The sequence below is a fragment of the Alosa alosa genome, chromosome 6 (assembly GCF_017589495.1).
Source record: "Alosa alosa isolate M-15738 ecotype Scorff River chromosome 6, AALO_Geno_1.1, whole genome shotgun sequence".
NCBI classification, from domain to species: Eukaryota; Metazoa; Chordata; class Actinopteri; order Clupeiformes; family Clupeidae; genus Alosa; species Alosa alosa.
The window spans coordinates 16,379,605-16,393,548 of NC_063194.1; the positions used below are offsets into that span (position 1 = coordinate 16,379,605).

At 45.5% G+C, this 13,944-nt stretch overlaps 1 protein-coding gene across 3 annotated transcripts in view; it reads left to right on the forward strand.

The window, feature by feature from the left end:
- Positions 1-816: 816 nt before the first annotated feature.
- Positions 817-13,944, forward strand: part of pkn1b (protein kinase N1b) — a 29,516-nt gene continuing 16,388 nt past the window's right edge. Inside the window, exons 1-2 of one of the 3 annotated variants that reach the window (XM_048245940.1) lie at positions 817-1,628; positions 13,323-13,623. In XM_048245940.1, the coding sequence (XP_048101897.1) occupies positions 1,605-1,628; positions 13,323-13,623 (325 nt within the window). In that variant the 5' untranslated portion in view covers positions 817-1,604. Of the gene's footprint in view, positions 1,629-9,674; positions 9,761-10,729; positions 11,051-13,322; positions 13,624-13,944 lie in introns of those variants that run through there. The other 2 variants (XM_048245941.1, XM_048245939.1) reach the window with 2 other exon arrangements.

Sequence of the window (13,944 nt, forward strand, 5' to 3'; positions counted from 1 at the left end):
GTATTTTGCAATGTAATTGTGGAAATTATGTTGCTCATCTGAAAATAAAGGGTTGCTCAAACAGAAGCTGACAGATCCTCTTGTTTAATTAATTATCATGATATGTATCTGGAGACAATTATCGACTGCAGTGTCAATAGGCCTTTAACTTGTCGGTGTTTTTATTCTGTGACGCATTGAACTTAGATGACCACTAGGGTGCGCGACAGACTCGTTAAATAGGCAAGACTCACTCAAGGTAATGGTTAACACAATGCAAACGAGCAAACGAGTCCGGCAATTAACAATTGACAATAACCTGACAAAACGGCTACACATACCAGTCTAAACAGTTTTAATTATGGGTAGAGAACGCTTACTAAGGGCTGAAGAAATGTTTTTATAGGTCTAGTGCTATGCCTCCTCACCCCACTTCTTTTTCTGACATTATCATAGACACATGTCCATAGTGAAAATCATTCGAAAGTAGCCACACCTGCCTTTTCTTGTAGGCTATATGGGTTAGGGCCAGTTGGACAACCACCACTTGCCAACTTGGCATAGGCTACTGATAAGAGTAGGCCTATTATGGTTATTGGCCTATTATAAGGCATACTAGCCTACTACTTGGCAACTATTGTAATACTACTACTACTACTACTACTACTAATAATAATAATAATAATAATAATAATATGATCATCATTCTTATTATTAACATGAAAATCGTTTAACTATGTAAATCTATATCAACAGTTGGTCTTAGCCGATTCCCAAGATTGAAAAAGCGCTATGGTTGGTAACAAACACGTCACATGACCGATGCGGACCCCTCGCTCTTCCTTTCGCTCCCGCCACTCATCCGAATGCGCGAGCATCAGCAGGACTTTTATTAGAGGGGGCCCGGCTAGTCATGTCAATTGTCTCCGCACTGACAAAAGCAAACCCAGGTCTCAACCGTGAGATATCGCCGGTCCTGAAAAATGTCTACTGTTTGAATTCAATGAGGACTTTGGCAAGCTAAAATTGGACCTACCGGAATAAAAACAACGCGTATAAGGTGGCGACACTGTCAACGTCGAATGTCGAAGACTATTCCAATGTGTATTCTACAGCAGAATGGACGAAATGGTGTTCTGGCGTGATTTCAATCATTTTGATCCGAATGGGAAATTGTGGTAGCCTAGGCTAGTCATTTAGCGAGAGCAACCGGCGTTTGGCTCTACGTTGGCATCTGTCTTATCATCTATGCTTTGTGTCTCCAACTTTTTCTTTGTACAAATTTGTGCTTGAAACTGTCGGTGCCAGACTATGTTGCCCGCAATAAGGTTTTGCCTGTCAGGGATGTGGAGGATCGACAGTGTTCCTCAGGCGTATCGTCTGGCCCCGCATTGTGGTCTGCTGTGAGGTAAAGAAATTTTGCCTACCTGATGTCCCCCCCGGAGGATATTCGCACGTATTGGAAATCGCATTTGATATGTTGTTTCTTCTACCAATAATTGCTGCTATGAACTGACGATCTTGGACAGAGACTCTAAACTTCCCATCACAAGCACCGGCCATTTGACCGAAATAAGTGGTATTTTTAAATCGTTTAGGCGGTTGCCTATTACGCACAATAAAACATGGCCAACAATGACTCAATACAGGTAAGTGTCCTGGTCGAAATGTATGGGTCATCCTCACTTCACATTTGTGAATATTGTTAATATTTAATATTTAACATGTCTTTACATCTGATCAGCCTATGTCTGATGCCATGTGGGTAGTATTATTTTCCCCAGAAATGTAACTACATGGGTTATATAAGTGTAACAGTCTACTAAAGAGGCCTTTAGAATTCTGAAAATAAATATTGAATCATATTACCTAAATAGAAATTAGTTTTGTACAAAGTGACAAAGTATATTTAGTACTCCATATGAACTACACATAGATGTTTTTAGGAAAGCATTAGTGTGGTGTACTCTGTAGGCTAGTGGTTTAAAGTTATGAGCCCTGTGTCCCAGGCAGGCATATAATGAGAGCGGGATTGAGTTACTACACAACCGTGCAGATGGCAACTCCAGCTCAGAAAAAGTGGATCGTCAGGTCACTCTTGTGAGAAGTGTTGAAAAATTGAACAGCACCTCTCTTAAACCAATGCCAGAACCTAACACCTCACTCCCGAATGGGTCAGACATATCGTATTCAAGCATGGTTTTAGGGGTCATTGCTATTAGTGACCAGTTCCATGCTGTTGCTTCAGTCATATAGCAAGATGGTATGTGGCCAAGGCTAGTGAATATAGGTATGCGATGATACACCTGTGCTCAGGATAGTCTGTGCTGGTGTCATGTGACAGGAACATGAGAGCGGCTCAGGTAAGTTAGCCCAAAGGGATCTATCTCTCTCTCAGCTTGTATTCACAGAGATAGTTAAAACCTGAGTGGAGTTCTTTATGTTCGTAGCGCAAAAGGCTAAGGTTAACTTCTCCTTTTTTCAAATTCAAATTTGTTGCATAGTGTATGATGTTTTGTACTTCTCCACAAGTTCTTCTTTCTTTGTTGTGGTCCCTTTCTTTCTTTGCAGGAATCAAACTGTTCCTTAAAGCCAGAGGAACTACCGCATAGCTCTTGCATTGCTACAAAAAAAGACTTCCGGTTGCCCACAACCAGAGAGAGTCTTTTAAATGGAACGATTTATGCAGATGCACTGGGGGATCTCATGGGATGTGTGTTGGGTGGGATTGGATTGACCACTGTGCTGCGGCCCGCCCTTTATTTCCCCGTCTGTCCGTTTGATTGAGTTGAACTGAGCAGGGCTCTGGAGTGGATGCTGATGAGCTGACCCCACGGCTGCTCACAGTCTCAGACGGGGCTGTGATTGGGCATGATTGCTCCATTTTCACTCACCCTCAGGGTACGGTCCACATGAGCTGCTCGCTTTTGTGGCGGATGAGACAGTAAATTCAAGCAAGGGAGTGGGTCTGAAATGATTGTCAGATTTTTTACCAGTTGACCTCATGCACCCCATAGCCCATCTCTCTCCCTCTCTCTCTGTCACTCACTCTCTCTTTGCAACTCTCTCTCTCCTCCATCTTTCTCTTTTTCTCCCCCTTCTGTTACTGTTCTCTTTGTCCCTCTCTGCCATCCGTTCTGCTCTCCATTATCGTAAGTCCTCTGTGCCAGTTTCAGTTCCATTAAAGGACACACTTTATCAGCACTTTTGTATCTCCCGGTCTTCTTGCTTCTTTTGCGCCGATCTTTGTGTCATGTTTGTATTTTATATCTCTCTACTAGACACCCTTTCAATCAGTCAGGGTTGAGAGCTTTGCTGGTTCCACAGCTCTGTGAGTGCATATCATAGAAATATATACACTGTCACTTCTGGTATTAATTTTTGATTAAAAAAAATGTGATTAATTTTCTTCAAAGCCCAGTGGCCTGTCTGTTAAGGCTGAGGTCGGTCATTATGCACAATAATACCCCTCCCTCTCAGTCCTGTCTGTCTGTCTCTCTGCTTTTTGCCAAATTACTTTTTATTGATTGTGTGTTGGAGACCCGAGACGTTTGTTTGGTCAATCGCTCAGGGTAATGGCCCCTGGAAAAAAAAACCTCGGCGAACAAACACACGGAGAGTCGTGAGGGGTTCCAGACACCTGATGCAGGCACATGTGTCTGCATGCGGCACCGCCGGATGGCTTGTGCCACCTCATTCACAACAACATTTTGTGGGTCCCAGCTGTCTTAGCCCATCGTGGAGGGGTATAATAGGATTAGAGGGGCCCCAAAATGCTGCAGTCAGTCAGTCAGTCTCGACGGCCACCATGACAGTGACTCTTACAGCCCCCTGCTTCAGCCCCCCTGGCACCTCCCATGTTGGCTGGGGGATTAAGACAGGCAATCCACCCAGCCTCTCAGACCCACCGCCTGTCCAGCTGCTGAGGGACAGGGGCACGAGAGCCAATGGCCCCGCCCCACACATGTAGCATGTTGCCGGAGTTATTTAGTCACACACACACATATACTGTATATATATATAATGATTTTCAAAATACATGTATGGCTTTTGGCAAATGTGACTTTCCTAAATGGCAACTCAATATACCTGTGAACCCGCTTTTACAGATTTTTGACTTAATTTACCCCGCCACGCCCATTTATACAAATTCTTGAGTCTTTATCCGTAATTTATTTTATTTCATTTTTACCTGATGGAATACTTATGCAACAGTAATTGTCCGGTTTAAATACAGACATCCAAGAAAGAGACCACAGTAAACACACATCTCTCGTTCACTCAAGACATTGTTATGGCCCTGCCTATTTACAATTTTTGTTATTGTGTGTGGAAGTCGTGGTGACAGTTTTGAGAGCTTAATTTGGACTCATATATGTATAGGGGCACAGAGCATGATTCTGGAATTGACTTTTAATACAAGCAGTGTAAGAGAGAAGAGAGAAGGTTATAGAACAGCTATTGGTTACCTAGGGAGATAAGGATATGTAGTCCGCTGTTGACTGTCTTGGGTGAGCCTTTGATAGTGTTCATATTTGGTTTGTTTTCATAAAGCGACGAAAAAATACATGGAAAGACTAATTTGAGTGATTTGATTGAAATGTTTTGGGAAGCAGTTATGAAAGGTTTCTCCCTGTGGATGACTTATCAGAGGATGACGTTGATTGCTTTACCAACTTGGTTATAACATGATGTTTATAAATAGTTACAAAAACAAGTGATGTAAAGTGATAAGGTGAGCCTGAGCTTTTGTTTCCATGCCCTGTGTCGTTTGATCATTATCACCATTATTTGCATCTTGGAAAGAAAAATATCCAACGAAACTGGATGGTTTGCTGGTTCTTCCTCTTCCTTTGGTATAAATGATGGTCTTTTAAAAGCAAAGACCTATGATGACTCCTGTCATCTATTTTAGATGAGACCGCCGTGGTTTTATGGCCTCTTTATCTTTGGGATGCTGTGGTGGTGCTGCCCTCCCCAACATGCTGCTGACATTGGCCCCGCCAGCTCGCGGCACCTTTGATCCAAATCTCGCCTCCGTTTTTTCCCAGCTCCCGCTTAAAAAGGCCTCTCTATCCCCTCCCCGTTATACCCCCAGTGGCAATCGAATCCTCTTTGTGTCTAAGAACCTCATTCCAGTCTCCAGACTGCAGCAGCGTGGGGAACACAGCGCCACGAGTTGTGTATTTTGGTCCGTTATGCAATCCGCCACATGCATACATGTATGCACAATGACACTTTGTTTGTGACATGTTCTGGCTTTTTTTCTCTCTCTCTCTCCTTGCCAAGCCCTGCTCATTGATGGCTGTTAAATCATCAGTAGAAGTAAAGACAGGGATTATCATCTGCTTTATCAGAGAGGCTCTTAACCCGACGGCCATAATCATTTTTAATCTGCTTTCCACCCCCACTGGCCCCCCTACACCTCCCAGTCCAATTGCCATTAGAAATCAGGTTTGCCATTTATTTATTTTTCATAGCGCCCTTCACATCGTGTTCCGGAAGAAAGTGCCTGGGTCATCGAACGTTTCAGGTGTTGTGGAAGGCCTTTGTGGCATTCAGGTGTCCCAGATGTGTGTCTGAGTTTCATACTTTGCTTGAGTACAAAAGTGGAATGAGGGTAAGAGAGAAAGACAGAGAGAGGGAAAAATGCTATGGTGATGGTTCATTATGCATATGCAGTGGCTTTTGTCCAAGACTGGTTGAAAATGTTCAAGTGTGCAAAAATATAAAAAGACGCAAGTGTGTTCACTCCCTCACAGGCAATATAAATGATGGGGAACGCTGCACACACATATTATTATATGCTGTTTTGGGACAATTTCTGCGCCCCAAGAAGAGAACTGGGTTCATCTCAGTGAGGTCACTCCTGCCGTATATCACTTGAGCCTTGAGGCACACCGCACTTTTTACCCAACCTGGAATGTGCAGGCAAAAGGGATGTTGATGATGTGGTCTCCCAGGGCCTGGAGCGGAGCAGAGCAGCAGACGTTGCTATGAACTCTCAGTGTAAACCCCTAATGCTCGCCCAGCCCTGCACTTGTCGATGTGTGTTTGTACTGTGGCCACGTTCCACTGCGCTGCCAGTCGTCCCTGCCCAGGGTGGTGTTAGCATTACTCATCAGTGGCCTGCCACAGTTTTGAATAGGTCTGCTGGGAAAGCATCACATCATATCACGCTCTCTATGCTCCGTGCTGCAGGGTGGAGGGCAGACTCTCAGGCCAACACCCTCGGAAGTAAGACGACCAGACAGCCCTGCAACCTCCAGCCTATTTGGCTGAGGTACGTTGTTTGGGGGCAATTTATTGAACTTCACTAGAGCAAGTTCACCCCCACTAACCTGAATTTACTGCTGATTGCAAGACAGTATATCTCTGAGCGATAAAAAGAAAACACTATGCACACTACTATAAAATACTACATAGGGCTCATCATGTAATATAAATGGGTTGATGGAGATGGAACTTTTTCACAGCCTAACTACTTCCTCACACATCATAGGTGAATCACTTACCTCAATGCAGATCACAGTAGGGTATTCAGATAGTCACCATCTCATAAAACAATTACTTGCAATGGAGCACATCAGGGAGAGGAATATCTTTCGCGAACACAACTGGTGGTTGAAACACGGAGCAGGGGGAAGATAGAACTTGTAGGCCACAGTGGGGAGTTCCAGCTGACTTCCCTTGAAGGGAACATGACCTCTGTGTAAGCACAGCTTCCAACCCAGTCTGCAGGGTTACATGGGGACACTTTTCCATAGTCTAACCACTCCAGAGGACGCTGTCAGGAACGCAACATGTCTTTAGACATGGCATGAGCACCGCAAAGAGTTTTTACAAAGACCATGCACCACAATGACCATCAGTTCAGAGGGATCATGTTGACATTTTGCTTTGAGAACAGTACTGACAAATTTCAGGCCCAGCTGAATTTGAACACAGGCCTGTCCTTCTTCATTTGTTGCCCTGGTCTTCACCATCGCAGGTCTCCCTCTCCTCGGATGAGCTTGCTCACATTTCTGACCTCGTTTTTTGTCAGGCTGCCCCCAGCGCTTGGCAGTGCATTCACACAAACAGTCTCTTAAGAGGATGAACTGCCTCACAATGACACCATTCATGGTGATCTGGCTGCACCAGCTGTGCAGGCCCTTTTATGCAGCTGACGTTTACGCACACACATACACACACACACACATACACAAACATTTCATACAGCGGGCCACAGAAATATGCATACACCCTCGTGGTTGCGCACAGACATACACAAACGCTGGTGTCCTCAGATACAGCAGCTGTGTGTCTCAGTTTCCACACACCCCCGTAAAAGCCTTTGCAAGGCACCCTTGGAAAAAGAAACTAAGAGTGCCCAGACATAACTGAAACTGACTTGCGGGTTATTCCCCCCTCACACAGAGGGCTTTTAAGGATCACTGGGCCATCTGTTTCAACACAGGATATCTGTGCCTAGTGGTGTCAGGACAGTGGTGGCAAGAAATGGCACCGTTCAATGTTTCAGAAACATTGTAAGACATCACCTCTGGTGTCTGGGTGAGTCCTACTCCTCCCCCGAGCATCTACCCACCTTGCCTCTGCAGAGATTGAGCAGGAAGTGTGCTGCTGCCCTGGAAGTCACTGTACTTGTGACTGGAGCATCACTGACTGCTGTTTTATTCATGGCTGCCGCCTGACGTGTGCTCAGTGTATTTCCTGCTGTGTGTCTCTGATTTGTTAGCCTCTCCTGAGCGGTGCTTAAGCACAGGCACTGGGTTTGTGAGGTAGCCTTTGTGTATTTGTGTGTGTGTGTGTGTGTTTGAGTGGTGGGTTAAGTAACTGGAATTCGCTGTAAGCCCCCCAGCCTCTCGTAACCCAAATCCAGAGGCTGACGCTGAATTGGGTTGTGTAGAGACGGGTGTGTGAGGTGAATTCAGATGAGACAAAAAAAACTCTACCCTGTTTATTTACCTATGGAACTATTTTCATTGTGTGTGTATGTAGGTATATGTGTGTTTGTGTGTCCACGTGTGTGAATGTGTACTGTACATGTGTGTATGTGTTTAACCGACATGATGTCATAATACTGACATCATGTAGATCATCATGTCAAGACTGATTGTCTAAAAAAAAAGTGATTTTAAAATGTACATTTTTGTAGTATGTCATACACCATGTTATTATTTTTATGTTGACTTCAAACACGGTAGTCATAAACAGGAGCAGGTTACACTGCCCTACACTAAATAACCTTGTCTGAAGGAGTGTTGGCTTAATGAATCATGGTTTTAATGCTCCCTTCCACCCCTCATCGTTTTCCCCCTGTCATTTCTCAGAATTGCCGATTTACCAGATAATGTGGTTAAAGTGCTAATATTATTAAATGCCTGTGCTTGCATAATCACGACTCAGCGCATTAATTGAGTAAAACAGCATCAAGCCAGCAGACAGTTAAAGTTCAACGTGACTTAAAGGGACACCAGGCAAGCCTGATGCTTTTTCTCTACGAAACTCCCCCTCGCTCGGTCTGAAGCTCTTTTCCTTTTCTTTGCGTCTTCTGTCAAGGGTTTTCGCTGCTTCTTCGCCGGCTCTGCCATTATACACACGTTTGCAACAAACGCTAGCGTTTCGTTAGCCTGCCTCTGTGCTGTAAACTGATCCTGCTTCGGTCGACGGGTAGGATACACCGAACTTGCATGTGGGATATTCTTCCTACAGGCAGTAGGGGCGGGCGAGAGAGCCTTCATTCGCCCCGTAATGAGTCATTTAACCATATACTGACTTACGAAGATGATTAATTAACACGAAAACGTTGCCTGGTGTCCCTTTAAGAGGAGCTGTGCTGGTATGTGTGTGGCAGGAAGAAGCCTAAAATATACACCCACACATGAAAACATATATGATCACTGTCACACAGTGACATGCACTTATCCAGACAAATACATGCATTCCTGCACAAACATATACCCCCCCACACACACACACACACACACACACACACACACACACATACACACACAAACACACCCACACACATACACTTTCAATAAGTCATCCCAGAAGAGTGGAGAGTGAACTGTGTGTGGAAGAGGCAGCGAGCAGGGCCGTGGATGAGGACGAGAGGCTTTCTTGTCTATATATAGCAGTGCTCGTGCCGGCGGACCATTAAAACTTCATTGGAGGGACGGCTCTGGGTCCTCGCATGGCTCACAGACTGAGAGTGTGTGTGTGTGTCTCGCCCGTCGCACACCACTACACAGCCCTCAGCCCAGGACGCCGCTGCTGCTGTGACGGCTGCAAATCTAGCTCTGCTCTGTGATTGTTCTGCTCTTGTAGCTGAGCTGTGGCCAGCAGTTTCACACACATACACACTCAAACATATTCTGTCTCTCTCTCTCTCTCTCACTCACACACACACAAATATACTGCTCATGGGCACATTTTGTGGTAAAGGGATGCTTCTTTGTCTTTCATGTCACACACAATTAAGCACAGGTAGCCAACATAATTTCCTGTACTTCTCAGGGAAGTTTAGTTTGAGGAGTTCCTCTTATTGCGGGCTGCTGTGTTTTGCGTCAAGGAGAGTGAGAGAGAGAAAAAAACAGTTGGTTGAATATAGAGAGAACCACTCTGTCTCGATCTCAGTGTCAGATAAAAACAAGGACGGTGAAGAACTGTGCTGATGCACACTCCTCCTGGTCAGCGATGTTCCGTGACACACGCGCATACACACAGGAGGCGCCGGAGCTCATCTCTGCTGGAATGGATGGGGATCTTTGTGCATGTAGGTACTCCTTCCTCTGGCACAGGATGCTTATTGTTGGTGAGCAGTGAGTCTGGCCAGCTGTCTTTTACCACCTCTCCACTGTCTGATCTGATAGCACACTGCTGTGTCATACGTTTACTGTATGTGTGTGTGTGTGTCTGTGTATTAGTTTATGATACATATGACAAGTGTGTATGTATGTGTGCGTTTGTACATATGTATGTGAATGGTGTGCACTCAGGAAGTAGTTGTGCTGTGAGCCTGGGGAGGTTTCACTTCCTCCTGAGTGGCTGAGGCCGAGGTGGAGCCTGAGCTCCAGACCCTCTCTGGCCTCCCTGCGGCGAAGCTTGCCTGTCTGGCACGTGACGCCTGAATCACTGATGCAAGCTGATGATTGGAAGGAGAAAGGGGGTCGGCTAGAGAAGTGGGACTGTGAAAATGTCAGCTTTAGTTGTCCATGAGGTACGCTCTCGTACTTCTAGATAGTAGTTCTACATCTCCCTCTCCCGCTTCATCTCTCCCTCTCTCGCTCTCTCTTTCTCTCTTTTTATCTCTATCTATCTATCTAATTCTCTCTCTCTATCTGTAACCCCTCATCCCCACATGTTTCCATCTATTTCTGTCTGCTGTGCTCCTTGCCTCACTCAGATTTCGGGAAGTGTGATGGTGATGACAGTACCAAACTTGGTTGAATGTTATCTTTGTTAAATCATATAAGCTTTCCTTATGAGTTTCCTCAACCTACATTTGAAAGCTTTAATGAAACTATTGAGAAATGTTAACTTCCGATTGACTTCTCCAGTAGACTCACAGATATATATCTAACCGAGCTCAGATTAGAGTCTGATGGTGTAGTTAGGTGCTCACCATGCAGAAGAAATGGGCAAAAGCAGGAAGCTCTGTGGCTTCGCGCTGTCTCATTGTATGTGACAGTCCTCTCTCTCTCTCTCTTGCTCATTCGCTTGCTCAGTCTGTAGAAATGAACAGGAAGCTCGGGTGGGGCTGAGTCTCTATCTCTTCAGTCATTTCTCTCTTTCTTTTGCGGTATTCTTCAGTTAGTCATACTTTGCTGAAGTTTTCTGTCCGAATCCTCCAGATTTGTGTATTTAGGGTAACAAGCCTGAAGGTAGGGGCACAGGGGCAGAAACGGAGGTTTGAACCTGTCTAGCAGGTGCAGTAGGGACAGTATCTGCACTTGGGGCCATGGCCAGTGAGGGAGCAATAAGCGAGGGCCCTGCCGAGCAAGACACCTGCAACAGTCCCAATGACTCGGGAGAGCTTGACCCACTGGTAGGGAACAATGCTCAGGTATGAAGTGGCTTGTGTGTGTGTGTGGGTGTATGTTTTTGGTTTAGTATACTGTATGTATAAGGATATGTATATATACATTGTATTCATGTTTAGGATGCACGCTAATACACAGCACAATACAAACTAAAGCAAGTTAAAGTTTTAGTTTGAGGCCAGAATTCTGTGATTCAGAAGCTAATGCAACTTGGCCGCCATTGTGCTTCCTCATTAAGATGTTTTGTTTTTCTGCCATGTTGTAAACTTCATACAGCAGTAGCTTTACCATGACTTAATTTCATGGATTTAATGGGCAGGTCAACTTGTAGTAGTTTTACCTATCTAGGTTATTAGGAATGATGCGTGCTTATCTTTGTACCTGTGTGCATATGTGTGTTTACATGTGTAAGTATGTGTCGCAGATCCTGTTTCTGCCTCACTTCTTTGCCTCAAACACAGAGACTTTCTCATTCTTATTGTCACTTCGCTTGCTTTAATGAGAACACTTGATTTAATCAGAATATATTTAATTGTGCTCCAGGAAGCTCCTTTATCGTTAATAAGAGAGGAAATGAATTGACAGCTCTGCTGTCGAGGAAGATGGGTGTCCTATGGCAGCCATTTTGCAACAAAGCTTTGCCACGCACAGAGATTTATCGCTTGTGTTAAGAGACCCTCTTTCCCAGCTTCTCTCTCAGCCACTGCTGAGAAAGTGTGGGCACTACACTACTGTGTGTGTGAACACCTTACAACTTAAGATACGATGTGCGATATCTGAAGTGGCAGTGGAATGAGCTCTAGATTGCCAACTTAGAGAGAGCCAGAGTGGTCATAATCACATTTAGTGATGGACTACTGGCCTGAAGCTCTTAGGAGAGTGACAGCTCTGAACAATCGGCTGGAGGATAAAATTGAGCTTTCTTAGTGGTTTTGTGTGTAATGTATGGGTGGGTAATGGGGATATTTGTGCACCAGTGTGTTTTTCTCTGTGTGTGTGTGTGTGTGTGCATGTGTGTGAGTGTGTGTGTGTGTGTATGTGTGTGTGTGTGTTTGCGATCATGACTGACATGTTGATGCATTACTGTGGAAGCTTGTGTTTGTATATGTGCTTTTGTGTTATTGTGTATGGGTGAATGGGTTTGTAAGTTTGATACACCCAGAGCAAAGGGGAATGTGAGTAGATATAGCTATGCTGACAGAGTGTCTGTCTCTGTTAGCTGTGTTGATCAGAAACGCTATTAGATTGATCTTTATCTCAATTATCGCTGCTGGGATCTGTGCTAATCTTGTTAGCATGAACCGCTGGGAGATGGGAACTCTGAATCCACCAACCCAGCAGCCCACTGTTCTTAACCCCAAGCCTGGAAGAGAGCTGGTCCTGTGTAGAGTTAGCATGTTAGCATAGACTGCTGGGAGATGGGAATTCTCTCTAGATCGGGCTCAATCAATGTTTTTCTATTCCCAGCAACCTGGAGCAGAGCTGACCCTATACACAAGAAATTCTTTCCTCACAGCTGATCCCAGCTCTCGTGTTGCTTGCCTCCCAAAACTAGCCCAGCTCTCTTACCTCTGCAAGAGTGTTTAGCGGATCGGCTCAGCGGAATGGCTTTATGGGTGTTACAACACCATGGCCGAGCTCCGTGTGAGGCCCTTTGTGAGATAATGGGTCCTAAGTTGGGTCCTAAGTTGGTGCACATGTGTAAACTGGCACGTAGTCTGGCTGGGCTCCCTTCAAGAGGGACTGCTCTCTCATGCAGAATGTGGGGGACCCTCTGACATTGTTTTGTGTCATGTATATTTGTGGTGTTGCCTGTTTCAAAAGATCTTGATACGGGGCCAGTGTCTTGCTCAGCTAATCCCCAGTGATCCGGTAGCATTGGCTCCAGTTTGGGCACCATGCAGACAGATAGGCAGGCAGGCAGGCAGACAGGCAGGCAGGCAGGGAGGCTCAGAAGGAGGGAGGCCGTGTTGGACGCCAGTTCAGTCGACCCGCCCATTAGGCTAATATCCCAACACACAATATGACAATTCAGCTCCATCCAGTGAGCTTGGTAATGCAATTAAGATATCTGTGGCTGTTGTCTCTCTTGGCATGTGCAGTACCCCCACATTCCCCCACTCCTCTCTCTCTCTCTCTGTGGCGTCTGTATAAAGTTAATGATGTGAGCCTTGTGACTGAGGATTTTTGTTTGGCTCTATGAGAACGTGTGATAATGAAGGAATGTTAAATCTCCCTCTCTCTCTCTCTCTCTCTCTCTCTCTCTATCTCTCTCTCCATTCTCCCCATCTGCAGAGCGATCCAGATGGTCTGTCGGTGCTTGAGCAGCTGGGCCTGGACCAGAGTTCGGACCTGTCCGACTCGAATGTCCAGCAGCGGCTTGAGGAGCAGCGAGAGCGCATCCGCCGCGAGATCCGCCGCGAGCTCAAGATCAAGGAGGGCGCCGAGAACCTGCGCCGGGCCGCCACCGACAAGCGGCAGGCCCAGCAGGTGGATAGCCAGCTGCGCTCGTCCGGACGCAAGCTGGACAGCCTGCATGATCAGCTGCAGGAGCTGGACGCGCACATCGTGGTGAAGGGCCATGATGACAGCAAAGGTGCTTAGATTTACGGTCACTCTGAGAGTATGGCGTTTGAGTTTGGCGGTGTTGAATGGGTGGTTTAATCTTGAGTTATTCGACTTGTTATCATTGAAAAAAAAGTGTTTAGCTTACAATCTCCTGTTGACAGATTCTTTCGCAATATAGCCATTTTCACCCTCAGTAAACAAGAACCGCTTTTCCCCAAATTGACTTTCTGTGCAGTGAAAGAATATATGTAGAGACTGCAGCTGCTGTTAAGCCAAGGTTTCATTCCTTTGTTCACTCAAAAATGTGGAAGAGATTTCTTTGGGGTTAGGGAGGAAATGGACTCCCCAG